This window comes from Dipodomys spectabilis, unplaced genomic scaffold (genome assembly GCF_019054845.1).
Source record: "Dipodomys spectabilis isolate Male_0828 unplaced genomic scaffold, ASM1905484v1 ptg000018l, whole genome shotgun sequence".
Classification (NCBI taxonomy): domain Eukaryota; kingdom Metazoa; phylum Chordata; class Mammalia; order Rodentia; family Heteromyidae; genus Dipodomys; species Dipodomys spectabilis.
In genome coordinates this window covers 9,427,281-9,450,926 of record NW_024870695.1, presented here as the reverse complement: position 1 = coordinate 9,450,926, position 23,646 = coordinate 9,427,281, and the positions used below count along the sequence as shown (strand labels likewise).

Sequence of the window (23,646 nt, the reverse complement as noted above, 5' to 3'; positions counted from 1 at the left end):
AATAGACACCTCTGGTTCATGCCTATAATCCTAGCTACTCAGGAGGCTGAGATCTGAGGATTGCTGTTCAAAGCCAGCTTAGGCAGGAAAGTCTGTGAAACTCCTATCTCCAATTACCCACCAGAAATCAAGAAGTAGAGCTGTTATTCAAGTGGTAGAGTACGAGCATTGAGTAAGAAATCTTAGTAACAGTGCACAGGCCCTGAGCTCAAGCCCCATGCACATACACAAATGAATACAAATATAAAAAAGTAAAACCAAATATTTTCAACAAAGTAATTTATTTTTTTCTGAGACTAAATTCAGTACAATATTTGTTTTCATAACATCCAACATGTCTTAAATCAAACTTAACCACTTTCTATGCAGTGACTGTGGTGTGATCTATTTTATTTGACTACCCTCCATTTAATTCATCCAGTAGTTCTAAGGCTCATCAGTGATCAAAATGTTTCTCCCTACAGTTACGCCTGCATTCTCAATCAGTTTCTTCCGCACATCATCTGAACAAAATTTATGTGGTGTGATTACACTCTTTTTTTTTTTTATACCAGGATTTCTAAAACTAAGGAAAACACCAACATTTTAAACATCAGTGTTTCTAGTGAAGGATATTTCAATTAAATTTCATCAGTACATTATAGTTTAACTCATGCTAGAAATGTTAAAACCCAAGATCTTCTGAGTCACATAATACCAACATTTCATATTAATGAATAAATTACATTCAATACAAAGATATTAAATGATGAGAAACAGAAAAGGCCAAGCTTTCAAGTGCTCTTTTTAAAAAAAAAATGGAGAAGCAAACTAGTAAACACAACTACACAAAATATACACTAACCAATTGCAAACTAAACTAGTTAAAGATTAACCTTAAAAAGTACATTTTAGAACTTCGTGATACCCTCATAAAAGACAGCAAACTAAGGGTATTAAAACAATAGTCATTATTTTAGTTACTGTGCATAAAGTCTAAAAGATCCAGATAAAGGAAATGTTTTGTTTTGATTCAATTTAAATACTTTAAAATTGGAAATATTTAATAATTGATAGTATAATTACATTTTAAAGAATATACACAAATGATTTGAACAGGTTTTATATTCAGTAACTTGCATGGTTTTTACACTGGCACTTTTATCACTAATTTAGGAGAATCAGATGCATTTCCCTCCAAATACTTAAGCACTAAGATTTCAAATTTATAAATATTGTAGTATTTTAAACATTAAATTTTTACATGAATATTAGGCTTATCCCTGTTTTCCTTTGTTTCCTAGGTATTATCCAGTTTTGTAAGGAAAACACTTTTATATCACAATCAAAACTTGTCTTGGTTTCTAAACTGTAACCATAATTGGGTTACAGTCACTTAGATTCATTATTTGGAATTACACTTACTAAGGCAGAACTAAATAAAACTTATCTCCTAGAAGAATTTTGTATTTGCATATACCTGCACTGCAGAATGGATTTAAGCAATATTTTGGCTGTTAGGAAATATTTAATTTACCTTAAATTGTTATCTTTGACTACTCAGAACTCTGACAAGAGCAATCAACTTTTCCTTTGAGTTCACTTTAAACTATATCTGATTCATTCCAAGTAGAGTTTTAAATAGAAGTTAGACTTCATTAAGGTATTAACTTTAAATCTGAAAGAAAATTAATGTACTGAAAGTTTGACAAGTTCATTAAAATTCTTTAGCATGTCTTGATACATTTACTTATCAGCTTTTAAACTATTTCTTCTACTGGCATTTCTTTAATGTTTGTTTGCTTCACCTCTCTGGTTTGTTGGATTGCTACTACTTATGCTTTCATGGACTCTATCTTCACAGTTTACAACATCTTGGAAAGCCTTTTCTACATCTGACTGGCCAGCTGTACTCGCTGTTTTTGGCAAGGTCATCTGCAGTGCACACCATAAGGTAGTACGTGCTTTCCGAGTAGCCACACACATCTCTTTAATTGCTGAAGCAAGGGCAAAAACATCTGTAAAAGAAATATTCAGCATTATTCCTTATTTGGTACCATTTAAATATCCTTGGCTCTTACAAAGTCCATAGTTATTGCTACTAAATGACTGAACACTACTTTTATAAAAAGGGTAGCTAATTGAGCTAAATGAAGTACTTTTTTTTTCTTCCCAGATACCTGAGCTTGAACTCAGGCCTCACACTTGCTCAATATGCTTGTCTACAGTTGCCTGTCTACCATGTGAGCCTTTAGCCTGGTGTTTTGTTGGTTAATTTAGGATGGAACTCTTGCAGACTTTTCTGCCCAGGCTAACCTTGCACTACAATCCTCCAGGTCTTAGCCTGAGTAGCTAGGATTATAGGCATGAACCACCAGTGCCTGGCAGTACTTCGTTTTTACCATTTTATTTTATTTATTTATTTATTTGTTTTTTTTGGTCAGTTGTGGGGCTTGAACTCTGGACTTGAGTGCTGTCCCTGCAGTCTTTAGCTCAAGTGCTCTACCACTTGAGCTACAGTGCCACTTCTGGTTTTCTGGTGGTTTATTGGAGATAGGAGTCTCACAGTCTTTCCTGCCCAGGCTGGCTTTGAACCACGATCCTCAGATCTCAGCCTCCTGAGTAGCTAGGATTACAGGCGTGAGCCACCAGCACCCGGCTACCATTTTATTTTAAAATATTGGTACTTTCTCTCTGAGAATATATGACAATAACAATGCTTTGAGTAAAATACAGACTATGTCTTAAGACAGGTATTCTAGTTAAATGCATAAAGTTAACAAAATAAAATATAGTATTTTTGGAGCAAATAATGTTGAGATCATTTACCAATTTTTTAGGTAAATGTTAAACTTTTAATCTAAGAATCTAATTTTATTAACATTCAAATTGCTTTATCAAATACTCACATGGCTATCAAAATAATTTGCATTAATATATACCTCTGTCATCTTGGCATCTAGGCACTCCTTGCCTTTGCCGATTTGAAGCATTAACAATTTCATCTTTTCTACGTGACTGTACGATGTGAATGGACTCTAGGTGTCTATCAAGCGCAGTAGAGATATTAGCATGAAGAGGAGAGCTTCGGAGACGTTCCATTTTGCCTAATAAAGTCACAACCTGAGGGAAACATTTAAAATTTTGGTAAAGCATGTAACCACACTGTGTGCAAGAAAAAAGAAAGCAAAGTAAAACTCTTCAAAAAAAAAGATGAAAACAGTAACAATCATGCAAAATACAGGAATGCTTACTATATTGTAATATGCTAGGAGAAACTACTGGAAAGGAAGTTTTGAGTTTCATGTTTTCTCTTTGGCAGTACTGAGATGGCACTGCTGGACCTTGTCCTTTTTAGGTGCTCTACCACTTGAGCTATGTCCCCAGCCTTTTTTGCTTTTATTAATTTTTGATAGGGTCTTCTTACTTTTCGTCTAGACCACTATCTTCTTATTTATGCTTTCTACAGAACTAGGATGACAGGTGTACTCTACTCAGTCGTTCGTGTGTGTGTGTGTGTGTGTGTGTGTGTGTGTGTGTGTCTGTCTGTCTGTCTGTCTGTCTGTCTGTCTGTGTCTGTGTGTCCTTACTGGGACCATGGTGCTGTCCTTTAGCTTTTTCGCTCCAGGCTGGCACTCTTGCCAATTTGAACCATACCTCTACTTTTTGCTGGTTAACTATAAATAAACGTCTCATCAGATTTTCCTGCCTTGTCTGGGTTTGAACCAAGATTCTCAGATCTCAGCCTCCTCAATAGCTAGGATACAGGCATGAGCCACTGGTGCTGACCTAGCCTTTTTTTTTTTTTAATAGATCTTGCAATCTTTTTTACCCAACCTGGCCTAGAACGACAATCCTCCCAATCTCATTCTGTGTAGCCTGGATTGCATGCATGAGCCAAAGCCCTAGTAGAAAGTCAGTCTTTTAAATCATCTTGTCTTAATTTTTTTTTTTTTCCGGTCATGGGGCCTGAACTCTGGGCCTCAGCGCTGTCCCTCAGCTCTTCAGCTCAAGGTGCTCTACCACTTAAGGAGCCATACTGCCACTTCCAGCTTTTTCTGTTTATGTGGTGCTGAGGAATCGAACCCAGGGGCTCATGCATGCAAGGCAAGCACTCTACCATCGAGCCACCTTCCCAGCCCATCTTGTCTTAATTATAAAACTTTCTTTGTCATGTCTGGGCTTGGGTGCTGTCCCTATGCTCTTCAGCTTAAGGCTCTAACCCTTGAGCCGCAGCGCCACTTCTGGTTTTCTGGTGTTTTATTGGAAATCAGAGTCTCAGGGATTTTGCTGCCAATCTTAGCCTCCTGAGTAGCTAGGATTACAGGTGTAAGTCACCAGCACCTGGCTTCTAAAACTTCTTTTTTTTTGGGGGGGGGGGGGAGAGGTGGGGGTCCAGTTGTAGGGCCTGAACTCTGGGCCTAGGCACTGTCCCTCAGCTCTTCAGCTCAAGGCTAGCGCTCTACCACTTGAGCCACAGTGCCACTTCCGGCTTTTTGCTTTTTGCTTATGTGGGGCTGAGGAATCAAACCCAGGGCCTCAGGCATGCAAGGCAAGCGCTCTGCCACTGAGCCACCTTCCCAGCCCTAAAACTTCTTTTCTAGAGCTGAGGACCAAACTCAAGGCCTTGTACTTGCCAGGCAAGTGCTTGCTCTTCCACTGAGCTAAATCCCGAACCCTTTTTGTACTTTTTGAGAATATAGCAGTAATGATAAAAGGTCAAATATTCAAATAAAAGGCTTAATATTGTTTTTGTCAAATAAGAGAATAGCCTGTCAATAGATTGTTAGGAAGTATCTCAAGCAAAAGAAGTTGAAACAGACAAGCATTAGGTTGATTAATCCTGACTGCAGCACGCTCTTAAGCTTTTTAGGCCTGTAATGTTCCTTTTGGAAATCAGAAATATTCAGATTAAAATAATAAAGTGATAATTTTTTGTTTTTGTTTGTTTGTTTTTGGATCCGGTTGTGGGGCCTGAACTCTGGGCCTGGGCGCTGTCCCTCAGCTCTTCAGCTCAAGGCTAGCTCTCTACCACTTGAGCCACAGCGCCACTTCTGGCTTTTTTCCTTTTTGCTTATGTGGTGCTGAGGGATCAAACTGAGGGCCTCAGGCATGCAAGGCAAGCGCTTTACCACTGAGCCACCTTCCCAGCCCCCTAAAGTGATAGTTGTAAAGAACCCATTATATAGGAAACTTTGATTAAAATTTACATTGATAAAGCTACTCAGGAGGCTGAGACCTGAGGGTAGCTGTTCAAAGACAGCCCAGGCAGGAGTCTATGAGAGTCCAATTAGCCAGCAAAAAAATCCAGGCTCTGGGTTCGATTCCTCAGCACCACATAAGCAAAAAGAAAAGAGCCAGAAGTGGTGCTGTGGCTCAAATGGTAGAGCACTAGCCTTCAGCTGAAGAACTGAGGGACAGCGCCCAGGCACAGAGTTCAGGCCCCAGAACCGGACCCCCCCCCCCAAAAAAAAAAATAATAAATAAATAAAAAATAAAAAAAAAGCTCAAAGGAACTCAGGGACAGAGCCCAGGCCCTGAGTTCAAGCTGAAAGCAGGGGTACGTGCATGCATACCACCCCCCACAAATTTACAAGGCAATTATAAATATAAATATATACATATAATTGTCAAAGCTTCTACTGAAAATTAAAATTAAAAATGTCCTCAATCATTTCGTTAATGAAGCTTTAAAAAGGGGACTGGACACATGAGATCAATAGGAGGACTATGTTTTATTTATTTATTTTTTATTTACTTTTTTTCTGTTGTGGGGCGTGAACTCTGGGCCTGGGCACTGTTCCTCAGCTCTTCAACTAAAGGTGAGCACTCTAGCACTTGAGCCACAGCGCCACTTCTGGCTTTTTCTGATTATGTGGTGCTGAGGAATCAAACCCAGGGCCTCATGCATGCAAGGCAAGCACTCTACCACTGAGCCACCTTCCCAGCCCCGAGGACTATGTTTTATGTCTAAGATTTCAGATTCTAAACTTGAAAAGTGTATAGAAGATTTTTTTTTTTGCCTGTCCTGGAGTTTGAACTAAGGGCCTGCGCATTGTCCGTGAGCCTCTCTGCTCAAGGCTAGCACTCTACTGCTTGAACCACAGTGCCACTTCCAGCTTTTTCTGTTTATGTGGTACTGAGGAATCAAGCCCAGGGCTTCATGCATGCTAGGCAAGCACTTTACTGCTATGCCACATTCCCAGCCCTAGAAGACAATTTTTGACTCATTAGAATCTGAGTATCAGGTAAATCATCTTAAATCAAATGATTTAAGAATTAAAATTTGGCATTCAGTTACTGACAAAACAAAAAACAAAACAAAACAAAAAACACGAGAAAACCAAGTAACTAAAAGCCCTGGAATGAATGCTTCTAACTTTATACAATTTTTGATTCATTAGAATCTGAGTATCAGGTAAATCATCTTAAATCAAATGATTTAAGAATTAAAATTTGGCATTCAGTTACTGACAAAACAAAAAACAAAACAAAACAAAAAAACACGAGAAAACCAAGTAACTAAAAGCCCTGGAATGAATGCTTCTAACTTTATACAATTTTTGATTCATTAGAATCTGAGTATCAGGTAAATCATCTTAAATCAAATGATTTAAGAATTAAAATTTGGCATTCAGTTACTGACAAAACAAAAAACAAAACAAAACAAAAAAACACGAGAAAACCAAGTAACTAAAAGCCCTGGAATGAATGCTTCTAACTTTATACTCCTGACAACTTTCTTTGAAATCTATCTACTCTAACTGTCCAATATTTTCTTCCCACTGTATGGCAGCCAGATCCTTGAAAGGTAAACTAAAACAATTTTTTATTTATTTATTTATTTTTTGGGTCCGGTTGTGGGGCCTGAACTCTGGGCCTGGGCGCTGTCCCTCAGCTCTTCAGCTCAAGGCTAGTGCTCTACCACTTGAGCCACAGCACCACTTCCGGCTTTTTTCTTTTTTTTTTTGCTTATGTGGTGCTGAGGAATCGAACCCAGGGCCTTAGGCATGCAAGGCAAGTGCTCTACCACTGAGCTACCTTCCCAGCCCTAAACTAAAAAATTTTAAAGAAAAATCCCTAGATAGCTATAATTGTATATGCTTGGAACTATACAGATGCTCAGTAAAATACTCAGTATGTAGAACTAAGAAATGGAACGTTAGAGGGCGCTGGTGGCTCACACCTGTAATCTTAGCTACTCAGGAGGCTGAGATCTAAGGATTCCAAATCAAAGCCATCCTGGGCAGAAAAGTCTGTGAGATTCCTTTTTTTTGGGGGTCCGGTCGTGGGGCCTGAACTCTGGGCCTGGGCGCTGTCCCTCAACTCTTCAGCTTAAGGCTAGCACTCTACCACTTGAGCCACAGCGCCACTTCCAGCTTTTTTCTTATGTGGTGCTGAGGAATCGAACCCAGGGCCTTGAGCATGCAAGACAAGTGCTCTACCACTGAGCCACCTTCCCAGCCCCAAGTCTGAGATTCTTTTTTTTTTTTTTTTTTTTTTGGGTCCGGTCATGGAGACTGAACTCTGGACCTGGGTGCTGTCCCTCAGCTCTTCAGCTCAAGGCTAGCACTCTACCACTTGAGCCACAGCACCACTTCCGGCTTTTTTCTTTTTTCTTATGTGGTGCTGAGGAATCGAATTCAGGGCCTCAGGCATGCAAGGCAAGCACTCTACCACTGAGCCACCTTCCCAGCCCAAGTCTGAGATTCTTATCTCCAATAAACCACCAGAAAACCAGAAGTGGCTCAAGCGGTAGAGCATTCGCCTTGATCTGAAGAGTTGAGGGACAGCGCCCAGGCCCAGAGTTCAAGCCCCACGATGGACCAAAATAAAAAAGAAGAAAAAGAAAAAAAGACATGGGACTTTAAACTGGGGGTGTGGCTCAAGGAGTTTACCTAGTAAACTCAAGGCCCTGAGTTGAATCCCTCCTCACCCCCCCCTCCCCAGTGTATTTAACTGCTGGTAAAATTAATGTGGAGGCTTAAAAATGGTCTCTAAAAGACTAAAAAGTGGGAGATGTTGCCTATAAATATCATTCAAAGGGGCTTTAAAAATATTCTCTTAAGGATTAGCTACATTGCAATGAGAGTTTGAAGAGGAACTATTTAAATTATTTTAAATATTTTCTTTTTTGTAGTACTGTGGATGGAACCCAGACCCTTTTGCATGCAAGTGATCTCCTAACCCATTCAAAAACCAAGGCTTCCAGCTTGCTCAGCAAGTGCTCTACCACTTGAGCTGTACCCACAACTCACCTGCCTTTAAAACAAATTAATCAAAAAATGTTACTTTATTGCTATTACTAAGGGTTTACTCTCTTTTTTAGAAACAGATTTTAGTAGCTGGGTGTCAGTGGCTCACATCTGTAAGGAATCCTCACAACTCAAGAGGCTGAGATCTTGGGGGCTGGGAAGGTGGCTCAGTGGTAGAGTGCTTGCCTTGCATGCATGAGGCCCTGGGTTCGATTCCTCAGCACCACATAAGCAAAAAGAAAAGAGCCGGAAGTGGTGCTGTGGCTCAAGTGGTAGAGCGCTAGCCTTGAGCTGAAGAGCTGAGGGACAGAGCCCAAGCCCAGAGTTCAGGCCCCACGACCGGACCCAAAAAAAAAAAAAAAAGAGGCTGAGATCTGAGGATGGAGGTTCAGAGCTAGCCCAGGCAGGAAAGTCCAAGAGACTCTTATCTCTAATTAACCACCAGAAAATAGGAACCCGTGGAGCTGTGGCTCAAAGTGGTAGAGTGCTAGTCTTGAATGCAAAAGCTTTGGAACAGTGTCCAGGCCTTGAGTTCAAGCCCCATGAACGACAACAAAAATTTTATTTTTGAGATAGAGCCATGCTAACTTTACCTGGGCCAGCCTTGAACTCCAGAGTAACTGGGATTATACCATCATGACTGATCTCAAGTACTTTTTAAATCATTGAGTAAAACTATTTTTTCCTTGTCTAAATATTAATCTAGCTTTAGAACCAAATGTGAAGAAAATGTATTTCATTTATATAAATGTGATTTTAAAATTTTTTTTATAAGTTTAACTTGCTTAAATGTTTTAAAAACTCATCAATTAAAAAAAAATTCATTATGGATGTTTTTATGGCTTACTCTGGCTTGTTCTCGAAGTTCATCCACAATTAAACGATCAACTCTAGATGGGTTGGAGGTCAGCCTTGGAATTGGAGTATTATTAGTACTAGATACTTTTTTTCCTGGATAATTCTTGGCAAGGGCTAATTCAGTCTGTAAAAAATTACATAATTTTTATGTTGAATTTTGTAAATATGATTCAACTGCTAATATTTTTCATAGTTCTAAGAAATAGTTATTCCTTTAAATAGAAGTTGTCTTAGTATAAAAAAAACCATAGTAGTACAGTATTTTTCTATAATACTTAATACATACAAAATACATTAATCCTCCAACACTTCAATACTAAAAAAATTTCAAAGTTTTAATTGAATAAGGAAAAAAATCTACTTCATAGACAAACTAAAAATTAACATATACATACCTATTATTTTAAAGCCTCAAGCTTTTAGTCTTTAAGTAACCTAGCTAATTCCTTGTGGCAATTAACTTAAATACTGTACATTATAGAAGAATTCAGCTTGGAAAAAAAGGTTAAGAACTCTTGGCCCACAATGGATCCATCTAAATGGATAGCTCATTACCTTTTTTCTCTCCTTTTCTAATGCTCTCCATTGTTCATAGCACTCTTCTAGACGAATGTGTAGTTCACTGGCTGGTCCACTACGGGTTTTAATTGGTCTTTGAAATCCAAAAGTTGGCACGAAACCAGAAAAGGAATTATCACCATACATCATATCATTAAAATAAGGGTATAAATGGCTTAAGTCATCATAAGAAAACAAATCATAGGAATCCAACAGTGGGACAACTGAATGGCCAAAAGGGTGAGCAGATCTTAGTGGAAACCCATTTGAACCAAGTTGTTGGAAACCCTGATTATGCCTTAAATCTCCCATCATATAATTATTAGAAAAGCATGAGGCCTGTGTGCGATTCACACGGCTATTAATATTGCTGTCTCCACTTCCTTGTCTGTGGCTATTAAAATGACCCTGTGACTCCAACAGATCTTGATAGGAATTTTGAGATAAGGCTTCTAAATGCTTTGGACCTTCCTCAGGATCATAATGTCCACTCTGGGGCTTGGCTTGAAAATTATGTTTGTTTACATTTTCAATGATCCCATACTGTTGAGCTGAATAGTTATCACAAAATCCATTTGGCTGCTTTATTTTTTTATCTGTAACCGTTTCGAAGAGATTTTCTTCTCCAGACTTTGTCAGTCCTTCCATGTGATTGACAGATTGGATTCTTTCTGCACCATTGTAACTGAAATCAAAGCTAGCAAATGCTGAAGGGTTTTCTTGGCAATACTTTTGAAATAGATTGCTATTTGGGGTTAAATTTGTGGATAATAGCTGGGGGAAATCTGAAGAATGGTTAGAACTTTTTGAAGCTGCACTTAAATGACTATTTAATTTGATCAAGTTACCTTGATTTCGGTAAGGAATAGGAGTGCTATTTTTTGTTTGAACATTCACCCAAGATGGTCTACTTAAATTGATACCTCCTGAAGATATTGCTGAGTTTGATAATAAATTCACTGATTTAAAATACTCAGAATTTGGGGGATCAGGTTTAGCAAATTGTTGCTTTTCTGTGACATTAGCAAAATCATTATTAGCTGGACAAGCTGTATGAGGTTTTAGTCCATATTCTGATTTTAAGCCACAATCAGTAGTAAATGCTGTTTCCTTTGCAAATTGTTTTTCTGCCAAATGTGGTGTGGTTTTTGGAAATGCAAAATTCTGCTGGTCAGGTATGGCCTCCTCCATTTTTTTCTGATTTGCTGGTTTAACCTGGAATAGCTTTGTGTACGCATCTGCTTCTACAGTTGGTGTTTCAGATGTGCCATTGGACAATTTTTTACCATCTTGGATACTAAAACTTGAGCATTTATTAAGCTTAGCCTTATTAGGATGAGCATATTCTGGGTATCTACAGTATTCTGCATTTTCATTGTATCTATTAAATTGGGAAAGAAATATCTCTGCCCTTTTTTGCTGTAATGGTGCTTCGAGACTTTTAGCACATATTTTATCTCTTCCATAAGTGTAAGTATCAATTCCTGATTCTTTCATGATATCAAACAGACCAGTTTGTGGTGTAAAACAGTTTTTCATAAATGGATATTCTTGGAATGTTGCCTTTGCTGTATCACTTGTCTGTATATTATAACAGTTAGAATGATCATTTCGTGCAGGGTACATCCATTGTTCTTCAAGGTCTAAACCAGTAAATCCATGATAAAGTTCATCTATTTTTTGTTGTGGTATGAGACTACTACTATGCAGGTATTGCTTTTCCACTGCTGACACAGATTCACCACTATAAAAAGCTTGCTGAGAGATAGCTGGATCTATTGGCCTTTTGGTTTCTGTTAAGAGGTCATGGTGATCTACAAATCTGTTTGTGTTCATTGGCCAAACTGACTTTAAATTGGAGGAACAGGTCCTATAACAAATAAATATAATTATAATTACAAGTTAAGTTCTAAAAACTTTAAATCTTCAGTGGAAAGGTAAAAAACATTTTCAGAAATATTATATTCCCTTATCCTCACCATCCTCAAATCTTTCCTAACTCTGACTTATATAAAGCTACCATTATCTTCAGATAATTCTTTTATCACACAAAATGTATTATACACTCTAAAGATACAGTCATGCATTAAATAAAGATGTTTCAATCAACCATGGGTCACAAATATGATGGAAGTCTAAGATTATTGAGAAATTGGAAAATTCTGGTTGTCTAGTGAGATCATAGCTGTTACAACATCATCGTAGCACAATGCATTACTCCTGTGTCTATGGCACTGGTGAAAATAAACATAGGATTAATGTACTGTCAGTCACATAATAGTATAGTATATAGTTATTTATAGTATATAATACTAGATCATTATAGTGACTATTTTACTGGTTAATGTAATTAATATACTATACATATTTGGGCTTGAGCTCTAGACCTCTTGTGCTTCACAGCTGGTACCACTTGAACCACACTTACACTTATGGCTTTTTACTGGTTAATTGGAAAGAAGAGTCTTTCAAGGTTTGTCTGCCCAAGCTGGCTGTGAGTCACAGTTCTCAAATCTCAGCCTCCTGACTATCTAGGAGTTATTGGTGCCCAGCTTTATTGTTGTTATTTCATTTATTTATTTTTATTTTTATTTATTTATTTTTTGTCAGTCATGGGGCTTGAACTCTGGACCTAGGTGCTGTCCCTCAACTCTTCAGTTCAATGCGAGCACTCTACCACTTGAGCCAAAGGGCCACTTCCGGTTTTCTGGTGGTTTATTGGAGATAAGAGTCTCATGGACTTTCCTGCAGGCTGGCTTTGAACCCTGATCCTCAGATCTCAGCCTCCTGAGTTGCTATGATTACAGTCAGGAGCCACTGGCACCAGCTATGTTATTTTAGAGTGCACTCTTACTAATTTGCAGGGGGGGGAGGAGTCCTGAGGCTTCAATTTAGAGCCTGAAGGCCATCCCTGAACTATTATGCTTAAGGATGGTGCTCTACCACTTGAACCACAACTCTACTTCTGGCTTTGTGTGTGTGTGTGTGTGTGTGTGTGTGTTTTAGTGGAGATAAAGAGTCTCAAGGATTCCAGGCACCCTGTGACTTAGCCCTATAGTCTTAGCTACTTAAGAGGCTGAGATTTGAGGATCAAGCAGCCAAGACAACAAAGTCTATGAGACCCTTTTTCCTCCCCATCATCTTGGGGCATGAACTCCAGGTCTGAGCTCTTTTGCTCAAGGCTAGTGCTCTACCATTTTGAGCCACAACTCCACTTCTGTTTTCTGGTGGTTAATTGGAGATAATGAATTTCATGGCCTTTCCTGCCTGAGCTAGCTTCCAACTATGATCCTCAGATCTCAGACTCCTGAGTAGTTAGGATTACAGGCGTGAGCCACCAGTGCCCGGCTTATGAAACTCTCTTATCTCCAGTTAACCACCAGAAAACAGAAGTGGAGCTGGGCTCAAAGTGGTAGAGCACTAGCCTTATGCACAAACGCTCAGGGACAGCATCCAGGCCTTGAGTTCAAGCCCCATGACTGACCTCCCCCCACCCATACACACACACACAAAGATCTCTAAGACTTTCCTGGCCTTGAACTTAGATCCTCAGATCTCAGCCTCTTGAGTAGCTAGGATTACAAGTATGAATCACCAGTGCCCAGCTGGAGTTTAGCCCATGAACTCAAGAGAATTAACTGATTATTTTTCAGGTGATAGATTTTAAGCAAATAAAATCTTAGATTGAACTTCTAATTGTATGACAACTACTGCAGAAAATCAAGATTCTTAGAGAAAAATACTTGAATTAGTTTATCTACTGTCAGATGATCTACTATTAAATAATATTCCAAGATAAGAAACAGGGTAACCTAGTATAAGTACATTTAAAAGCCTATTATTATACACTATAAAGCTTATATACCAACCCTTCAGCAAAATATGTCTGTGACTTATCTTGTTCTTCCAAAATGTTAGATACAAGTCCGTATAAGTCTGTTTCACTGCCATAGTCATTTCTTTCCGTTTGAATCCTATAAATGAATATCATATGTAAACTTTTATTTGCATTAAAATACAATGTATTGATTTTTACTTTTATTTTTTGCTGGTCGTGGCACCTGAACTCTGGGCCTGGGTGCTGTCCCTCAGCACTTCAGCTCAAGGATAAGCACTCTACCACTTGAGCCACAGCACTGCTTCCGGCTTTTTCTGCTTATGTGGTGCTGAGGAATCGAACCCAGGCCTCATGCATGCAAGGCAAGCATTCTATCACTGAGTCGTATTCCCAGCCCCCAATGTATTGATTTCTACTTCTAGATATATTCCACCATTATTTTTCTACAAGATATTCGGACTACTTCCAAACCATTATTTCAAATCAAGAGGGAAAGAGCTACATGTAGTGGCATGAGCCTATATTCCTAGCGGGCTGAGTAGGCTAAGGCCGGAGGATCAAGAGCTCAAGGCCAGCCTGGGCCACATAGTACAACTCTCAAAAATGGGGAAGGGAAGGACTCAAGAATATGTTCTACTTTGGCCTAATGTTTATCCTATTATAAATACTTCTCCTTATTTCAGATCCATTCTGTGTTTAGTTTGTATGTTTATCTCTTATTTTCCCATAAGTCATGCTATTTATTTTAGGTAATCAAGGCATAAATCTCTGATGTACAATGTTTGAGACATACCTGAAAGCATGTCTGGTCCTGTTATACATCATTATTTTAACACCTTGCTCAGTCTCCTCATTTGTGGTTTGAGAACATAAACCCACTGCTCTAATTCTGTGACTGTTCTATATACTAAATTTAAAAAGTGAACTGCTGTATGGTCCTCCTAGCTACCATGAGAATTTTGCAGTTGGTTCCTTAAATGTGACAGCTTATGGGCCCCAAGTAGCTATGAGTTGGAGTTCCATGTTCCTGAAATCCTTGCTAGTAACTAATATTGTCCAAATAATACAAAATATAGAAACCACAAACACATGGAAAATTGGTATTCTTTACTTCATATAGTTTTTGCATAATTCCTTCCTAGAAGTAATGTTTGGTTTTAAAATACAACTTCAAGTCCAAGCCAGTAACTCATGCTATACTCCTAGCTAGGAGGTTGAGATCTGAGGATTGTGGTTTGAAAGTCCATGAGATGATTATTTCCAAGTAACTACAAAAAACAAAACAAAACAACAAAAACGAAGTAGAGTTGTGGCTCAAGTGTCCTTGAGATAAAATAACTCAAAGACAGCACCTAAGTGCTGAGTTCAAGCCCCAGAACAGGATAAAATTTAAAAGCATCATCATCATCATCATCATCTTATTATTATTATTATTATAAAGGCATATGCCTAATAAGTATGAGGTACTGAGTATTAAACCCCAGTACTGCCCACTCCAGACCAAAATTTAAATCTGCTATCTTTACAAAGATATATTTACTAAAGTTTTTCTCTAATTTTAAAAAATAGGGCTTGGAATGTGGCTTAGTGGTAAAGTGCTTGCCTATCATGTATGAAGCCCTGGGTTCAATTCCTCAGTCCCACATAAAAAAAGCCAGAAGTGGTGTTGTGGCTCAAGTGGTAGAGTGCTGTCCTTCAGCAAAAGAAGCTCAGGGCTAGGCAACCAGTGGCTCATGCCTGTAATTCTAGCTACTCAGAAGGCTGAGATCTGAGGATCGCAGTTCAAAGCCAGCCCGAGCAGAAAAGTACATGAGACTCTTATCTCCAATAAACCACTAGAAAACCAGAAGTAGCGCTGTGGCTCAAGTGGTAGAGTGCTCTCCTTGAGCTGAAGAGCTGAGGGATAGTACCCAAGCCTAGAGTTCAAGCCCCACAACCGACAAAAAAAAAAAAAAAAAAAGAAGCTCAGGGATAGTGCCCAGGCCCTGAGTTCAAGCTCCAGAACTGGCAAAAATAAAAAAATAAAAATAACTGCCTAGTATAGGCTTTACTAAAAGTTTTGTGAGCATAAAATTATGCTATAATATTTTTTTCTGGGGTGGGGGGCAGGTCTGGGAAAGGGGCTTAGTGATAGAGTGATTGCTTAGCATGCATGAGGCCCTGGGTTGGATCCCTCAGTATCACATAAAAACAAAAACAAAACATTTTTTTCCCTAGTAAATAAGTCTGAAAAATGCTGATCTAAGAAATGAAAATGTTGGGGCTAGGAATGTGGCTTAGTGGTAGAGTGCTTGCCTAATATGCATGAAGCCCTGGGTTTAATTCCTCAGTACCACATAAACAGAAAAAATCTGGAAATGGTGCTGTGGGCTCAAGTGGTAGAATGCTAGCCTTGAGCAAAAGAAGCTCAGAGACAGTGCCCAGACCCTGAGGTTCAAGCACCAGGACTGGCAAAAAAAGGAAGGAAGGAAGGAAGGAAGGAAGCTGCTGAGCACCAGTGGCTCATGCTACTCAGGAGGCTGAGATCTGAGGATCATAGTTTGAAGCTAGCCCAGGTAGGAAAGTTTATGAGACTCATCTCCAATTAACCACCAGAAAATTGGAGTGGTAGAGTGCTAGCCTTGACTGAAAAAGCTCAGGGACAGCACATGAGTTCAAGCCCTCAACTGACCCCCCCCAAAAAAAGAGAGAGCCTGGCACTGGTGGCTTACATCTGTAATGCTAGCTACTCAGGAGGTTGAGATCTGAGGATCAAAGTTCAAAGCCAGCCCGGGTGGGAAAGTCTGAGACTCATCTTCAATTTACCACCAGAAAACCAGAAGTGGCGCTGTGGCTGAAGCAGTAGAGCGTAGCCTTGAGCTAAGAGCTCAGGGACAGCACCCTAGGCCCAGAGTTCAAGCCCCACAACTAGCAAAAAGAAAAAAAGAAAAATGCTGATTTAGGAACAGGTCTAATACATTTTAGGTCCCATATAATTAAACTTAAAAATACCACATTTATCTTATCCAGGCTGTTGGTGACCTATGCCTGTAATCCCAGCTTCAGGAGACTGATATTTGAGTATCCTGTTTCAAAGCTACCCTAGTCAGGAAGTCTGGTCAGGAAAGTCTATAAGTACATGAGACTGTTATTTCCAATCAGCTACTAAAAGAGCCAGAATTGGAGCTGTGGCTTAAGTGGTAGATTGCTAGCATTAAGCAAAGAAGTTCAGACACACTGCCCAGGCCTTGAGTTCAAGTTCCAGGACCGGCACATACACACATACACAAATACCATATTTGCCAGGTGCCAGTGGCTCACACCTATTACAGCCTAGCTACTCAGGAGACTAAGATCTGAGCATCATGGTTCAAAGCCAGCCCAGGCAGGAAAGTCCATGAGACTTGTATCTCCAATTAACTAAAAAGAGCTAGAAGTAGAACTGTGGCTCAAGTGGTAGAGCACTAGCTTTGAGCACAAAAAGCTCAGGGACAGTACCCATACCCTGAATTCAAACCCCAGGACTGGCACGCTTGTGCATACACATACACATACACACACACACACACACACACACACACACACACACACACACACACACACACACACGTAAGATTAACTTGAGAAATCATAATTTATTAATTTACCTGTTCTTTACACTGATCTGAGAATTAGAAGGTTGTTTAATATCATCGCCATAACTAGACCATGGTGCATAGAAAAGTGAAGAATCTATAGAACTTGTATATTCTGTTGATGAAGAAAGTGGAGTATAGGTCTGTCTTAGGTCTACAGTGTCTTCATTCTGAAATTTTAAAGAGATGTTGGTACATTGACACATCAAAACTTTATTTTTTACAGAATATTAGCAAAATAGCAAGAAATCAAAAGAAGTAGCAGAGGTAGTAGTTAAGATCTGCTATCATATTTAAATGTAGACTTTAACACCAAATTTTTTCTGGCTCAGGTTGCTGATGATTCATACCTGTAATTCTAGCTATCAAGAGGCTAAGAATTGAGGGTCATGGTTCAAAGCCAGCCACTCCCACCCCCATACAGATTAGTAAAAAAAAAAAGTTATAAGTGGAGGTATGGCCCAAATGGTAGAGCTCTAGCATTAAGCAAATAAGCCAGAGAGACTAAGAGGCCTAGATTCAAGCTCTAGTACCAGCACAAAGTAGAAAAGCCAGGAGCCAATGGCTCATGCCTGTAATCCTAACTACTAGGGAGGCTGAGATTGTTGGGATTACAATTTGGGTCAGCCTATCCAGAAAAATGTTCTCCAGATTCATTTCTCAACCAAAAACTAGATGTAATGGCTCACACCTAGCTACCAGGAAACCTAACATAGATTGATTTTGCCCAGGCACGTAAGTACAGGTCTGGGCAGAAATTGAGACCCTATCTTAAAGATAATGAACAGGGACTAAGAATGTGGCTTAGTGATAAGAGTGCTTGCCTAGCATGCATGAAGCCCTCAGTTTGATTCCTCAGTCCCACATAAACAGAAGAAGCTGGAAGTGGCACTGTAGCTTAAGTGAGTGCTAGCCTTGAGTAAAAGAAGCTCACAGACAGTACCCAGGCCTTGAATTCAAGTCCCAGGAGTGGCAATAATAATAATAAGGGCTGGGAAGGTGGCTCAGTGGTAGAGCACTTGCCTTGCATGCATGAGGCCCTGGGTTTAATTCCTCAGCACCACATAAGCAGAAAAACAAAAGCCAGAAGTGGTGCTGTGGCTCAAGTGGTAGAGCACTAGCCTTGAGCTGAAGAGCTGAGGGACAGTGCCCAGGCCCAGAGTTCAGGCCCACGACTGGACCCAAAATAATAATAAGAAGAACAACAACAAAACAACAACAACAACTCAGGACTGATGATATGGCTCAATGGTGAAAGTGACTGCTTAGAAGCACCAGGCCTGGAATTCAAACTCCAGTACTGCCAAACAAATAAATAAAAATGAAAAGATATGTAAAATGTTATCTCTTTGGAAATTTTAAGGATATTCTTTTTGTTGTTGTTGGTTCAGGACTTGAACTTGGGGCTGGGGCTATCCCTGAGTTCCTTTGTTCAAGGCTAGTGCACTACCACTTTGAGCCACAGAAGTACTTCTAGTTTTCTGGTAGTTAGTTGGAGATAAAGAGTCTTATTGACTTTCTTGCTTGGGCTGGCTTTGAACCTTGATCATGAGATCTTAGCCTCCTGAGTAGCTAGGATTACAGGCATGAGCCACTAGCACCCAGCTAGAAATAGTATTTTCATATCTATCTATATCTATATTTGTATAAGAAGAAAAGACTTTTTTTCTCTGGTACTAGGGCTTGAACTTGGCTTGGGCAATGTCCCATTTTTGTGTTCAAGGCTAGTGCTCTGCCAGTTGAACCACAGCTCCACTTCTGGTTTTTTGATGGTTAATGGGAGATGAGATACTCTCTTGGATTTGGCTTGCCTGAGTGGGCTTTGAACTGTGATCCTCAGATCTCAGCCTCCTGAGTAATTAGGATTACAGGTATGAGTCACCCACGCCTGGCCAAAAGAAATGTTCAAAGTATATCTAATTTTTTCTTACTAGACACAATCTTAACAAATATACAATACTGAGTTTATACTATACCAACAAAATATGAAACTTTATAACTCCCAGTTGTCTAACATAAGAATCTCAACAGACTTTACAATATTTGTATAAATTTTGGTTACAAATACTATTTGAACCTACACATTGTATATAGCTTATAATTATTAAGTTAGAGAGAAGCGTAAGGGTTTTTAGTTAAAAGTGCCAATAAAATCTACATCAATAGAATTTCATGGTAACTTTTTTTTTAGTTAATAAGACTTCTTCTTTTTGCTGGTCCTGGGGCTTGAACTCAGAGCCTAACTACTGTCTCTAAGCCTCTTTTTGCTGTTTCCAGCTTTTTCTGAGTATTTTATTGGAGATGAGTCTCAAGGACTTCCCTACCTGGTGGCCCGTGTCCATCGATCTTCTCAGCCTCCTGAGTAGCTAGGATTATAGGCTTGAGCCAGCAACACCCTGCTTAATAAGTCTTATTAATAGACTGGTGCTAGTGGCTCAGCCTGTAATCCTAGCTACTCAGGAAACTGAGATCTGAGGATCACAGTTCAAAGCAAGCCAGGGCAAAGAACATCCCTAAGGCTCTGATCTCCACCAGAAAACTGGAAGTGGTGCTGTGGCTCAAGTGGTAAGAGTGCTAGCCTTGAGCTAAAGGGTTCAGGAACAGCATCCAAGCCCAGAGTTTAAGCCCCATGATAGACCAAAAAAAAAAAAAAAAGACTTATTATCCTATTTATGTATTTATTCTTGGAAGCATGAGGGTTTGAACTTGGGGTCTCTGGCTTGCTTGCCTTTTGCTTGTTCATGGTTGGTGCTTTACTATTTGAGCCATGCCTCCAGTATCAGCTTTTTGCTGGTTAACTGAAGTGACTTGTCTTGTAATAGTAATCCTTGGATTGCTGCTTCCTGAATAACTAGAATTATAGATGTGAGATACTAGCACCTAGTTAAATGTTATTTCTATATATTGCTAAAATTCAAAGTATTAATGATATAAATATTAATATCTGATTAAATAATTTTAAATAAATATTTGCATTACTCTAAGCTTAACTTTTTGGGGGGTGGTACTGGGGATTGAACTCAGGGCCTTGGTGCTGCCCCTAAGCTTTTTTCATCAAGACTAGTGCTCTACCCCTCGAGCCATAGCTACACTTCCAGCTTTAATTGGAGATGAGAAACTCATGGACTTTCCTGCCTGGGAAACTACAGTCCTCATATCTCAGCCTTCAAAGTAGAGAGGATTACAGTGTGAATCACTGGTACCTGGCTCTAAACCTAATTTAATACTCAACAAAATTATGCCTTCAGTGGGGTATCTTGTAATTAAAGATACTATTAAAAGGAAGGCACTGGTGGCTCATGCCTATAATCCTAGATACTGAGGAGGCTTGGATCTGAGGATCATAGTTCAAAGCCAGCCCAGGCAGGAAAGTCTGTGAGACTCTTCCGCCCCACCCCCACTCCCCCAACTAACCATCAGAAAACCAGAAGTAGCTCTGTGATTCAAAGTGGTAGAGCGCTAGCCTTGGGCAAAAAATCTTAGATAGTGCCCAGGTTTGAGTTCAAGCCCAACTGACAAACAAAAAGACAAAAAAAAGCTGGGGAGGGGAGAGAAGAAGAGAAGGAGGGGGAGAAGGGAGGAAAGGAGAAAAGAGAAGAGAGGAAAGCAAGGGAGAAAGTGAAACAGAAATATCCAGGCGTTAGTAGCTCAGGTTAGTAACCCTAGCTACTCAGGAAACAGATCCGAGGATTATGGTTGGAAGCCAGCTGAGGCAAGAAAGTCTGCAAGACTCTTATCTCCACTACCAAAAAGGTGGCTCAAGTGGTAGAGCGTTAGCCTTGAGAAAAAAAGCTAAAGGGTGCCCAGGCTCTCAGTTCAAGCCCCAGGACACACACACACACACACACACACACACACACACACACACATGAGAGAGAGAGAGAGAGAGAGAGAGAGAGAGAGAGAGAAAGTTGTAGAAGAGGGAAGAGGGGAGAGTAGAGTAGAAGGGAAGGAGTGGGAGGGAAAGGCAGACAGAACTGGGGAGGGAAGAGAAAAAAGGGGAGGAGAGAGGGAAGGGAAGAAGGGAGATGGGGGGGCAGGAAAGACACAGAAAAGGAGACCCACAGACAGAAAGCTGGGGAGGGGAAGGAAAGGGAAGAAAGAAAAGAAAACAGGACAAGAAGACAGAAATAGAAAAGCTGGGGAAGGGAGAAGGAAGGGGAGAGAAAGGAGAGAGGAAAGGGGAGAGGAAGGAAAAAAGAGTGCTATACAGAACAACAGTGAGAAAGCTGGAGAGGGGAAGGCAGGGGAGAAGGGAAGGTAGAGGAGAGCAGGAGAGACAAGACTGAAAAAGGCAAAAAGAGCTGAAGATGGGAGAGGACAAGAGAGGAGAAAGGGAGGAGAGGAGAGGAGGAGACAGGAGAAGGGAAGGGAGAGGGGAGAAGAAGAGAGAAGTGGTCAAGAAACAGACAGACACAGGGGAAAAGGTGGGTTTCAATGGCTTACCCGTATAATCCTAGCTACTCAAGAGTCTGAGCTCTAAAGGATCATGGATGGAAGCCAGCCCAGGAGAAAAAGTTTACAAGACTCATCTCAAAAAAAACCCAGCAACAGGGTGCTGGTGTATCATAACCGTAATCCTAGCTATTTAGGAGGCTGAGATCTCAGAATCATGGTTCCAAGCCCTCCCAAAAAGGAAAGTCTGGACACTCTTATCTCCAATTAACATGCAAAAAGCTGGACGAGGAGCTGTGGCTCAAGTGATAGAGCAACAACTAGCCTTGAGCAGAAGACTCTAGGGTACAGCACCCAGGCCTTGAGTTAAAGCCTTGAGTTAAACTGGTTCAAATACAAAATTAAGTGGCAGAAGGAGAGCCAGCTGGAGAGCTGGACTCCAGTAGCTCATGCCTGTAATCTTAGCTACTTAGGAGGCTGAGATCTGAGGATTGAGGTTCAAACCCAGCCCAGGCATGAAAATCCTTGAGACTTTTATCTCCAAGTAACCACCAAAAAAATCAGAAGTGGCCTTGTGGCTCAAAGTGGTAGAACACTGGAGCAAAAAGCTCAGAGATGGTGTCCAGGCCTTGAGTTCAAGCCTCATGACTGACCAAAAGAAAACACCCTGTGCTGGAGGTGTGTCTCCAGCTGAGCAAGCCAAGTACTAAGGAGGGTGAGAGCCCTTAATTCAAACTTGGTACCTAGAAAAAAAAAAAGGAATGAAGGAAGGAAAGCCAGGCTGACTATGAAATTGCCTGGCTAAGCAAACCATATATAGAATAAACGGTATCAATAAGGACAAGTTTCTGAACGGACCTGAGATTTGTAGCAATCGCAGAAGGACGCAGAACCTGTGAGCATGACGCTGTTGAACACATCGGACAGTCTACTGCTGGGGTCCACACTGAGGTTCCAGCAGCGACTCGCACCTCCCCGGAACGCTACTTTCGGCTGCTCAAAAGGAGAAAATGGGACATGCGAGCCAGCAGGTCACCCGCCATGCAGAGTGATAGGCAAAGAAAGGGCCATGCGACCCTTCACGCTGATTATTTTACTGACGATGCTCTAATTCTCCCGGGGAGGGGGGGCCCGCAAAAAGTGTCCCTCCTTTCATGTCCCAGAAATCCTCTCTCTGCTCTGGGCCACCTGTGTTAAGAAGCACAGGGCCCAAGGCCAGGGGGGCCGTCGTGCCCCCACCCCCACCCTGCGTTAGGAGGCACTGCGGCTAACGCCTTGACAGGCGCAACGCCATGACAGGCCATGGTCGCTCCCTCTTACCCCCCACCCCCCGCCCGCGTTATGAGGCCTGGTGTTCAACGCCATGACAGGACATGGTCGCCACCTGCCCTTCTGCGTTGAGTCCTGGCGCTCAACGCCATGACAGGCCCTGGTCCAGTCACGCTCTCCCACCCCCCTCCCCCAGCGTTACTTCATTTAACGCCATGACAGGCCGTTCTTGCAGGCTCCTCAGGTTGTGGGGCTGGGGGGCGGCCTAATTCGAGGTGTCTAGTGGACCCCCAGCCTCAGCCGCGACCTCCGGTAGTCCCCAAGGCACAGCCCGGACACCCCCCGTCGGGGGTTCTCCCCTTCCCCACCCCCACTCCAGCCTCCTGAGGGAACCCTAGGGGACCGTGCTCATTCCTCCAGCCTCTGCTCTGGGTCACCATCCTGTGACCCTGGCCACCCACACCCCTGGGGGGGGGGCCCTGTCCATTCCGACCCGTTACCTCAGGTCCCTCCCTCAGGCCTAGGGGGTGAGGGGGTGAGCAGGTGTCTCCGCCTCTCACCTCCATGGGGCCCCCCAGCACCTTCCGGATCAAGTACAGCTCCTTGGGGTACGGGAGTGAGGGAGGGCGTCGAGGCCCGATTCCCTCAGCCCGCACCCCACCGCTGGTGCCGCCGCCCCGGGCACTGCCTGGAGCCGGTCCGTGGGTGGGGGGCTGGAGCGGGGAAGGTGGGGCCGAAGAAAGGCCGTTATATCGCCTGCGGTGGACTCGTGGTCCTGGCACGCGCCTGGGCACCGGCCGGCTGTGCCCTGTCTCGCCCCCTCCTTTGGGGCCTCTATCTCGCTTAGAACCCCTCATTGGCCTGCTGCCCGGCCAATGGG

At 41.4% G+C, this 23,646-nt stretch overlaps 1 protein-coding gene across 1 annotated transcript; it reads right to left on the bottom strand.

Annotated features, from left to right (window-relative positions):
• Positions 1–1,767: 1,767 nt before the first annotated feature.
• Meioc (meiosis specific with coiled-coil domain) lies at positions 1,768–23,332 on the bottom strand. The gene is made up of 8 exons (XM_042674092.1): positions 23,267–23,332; positions 22,356–22,490; positions 17,115–17,272; positions 13,520–13,624; positions 9,648–11,520; positions 9,082–9,216; positions 2,922–3,102; positions 1,768–1,997 (listed from the first exon to the last, which is right to left on the bottom strand). Exons 1-8 carry the CDS (start codon positions 23,330–23,332, stop codon positions 1,768–1,770), a joined length of 2,883 nt encoding a protein of 960 aa, XP_042530026.1.
• Positions 23,333–23,646: the final 314 nt, after the last annotated feature.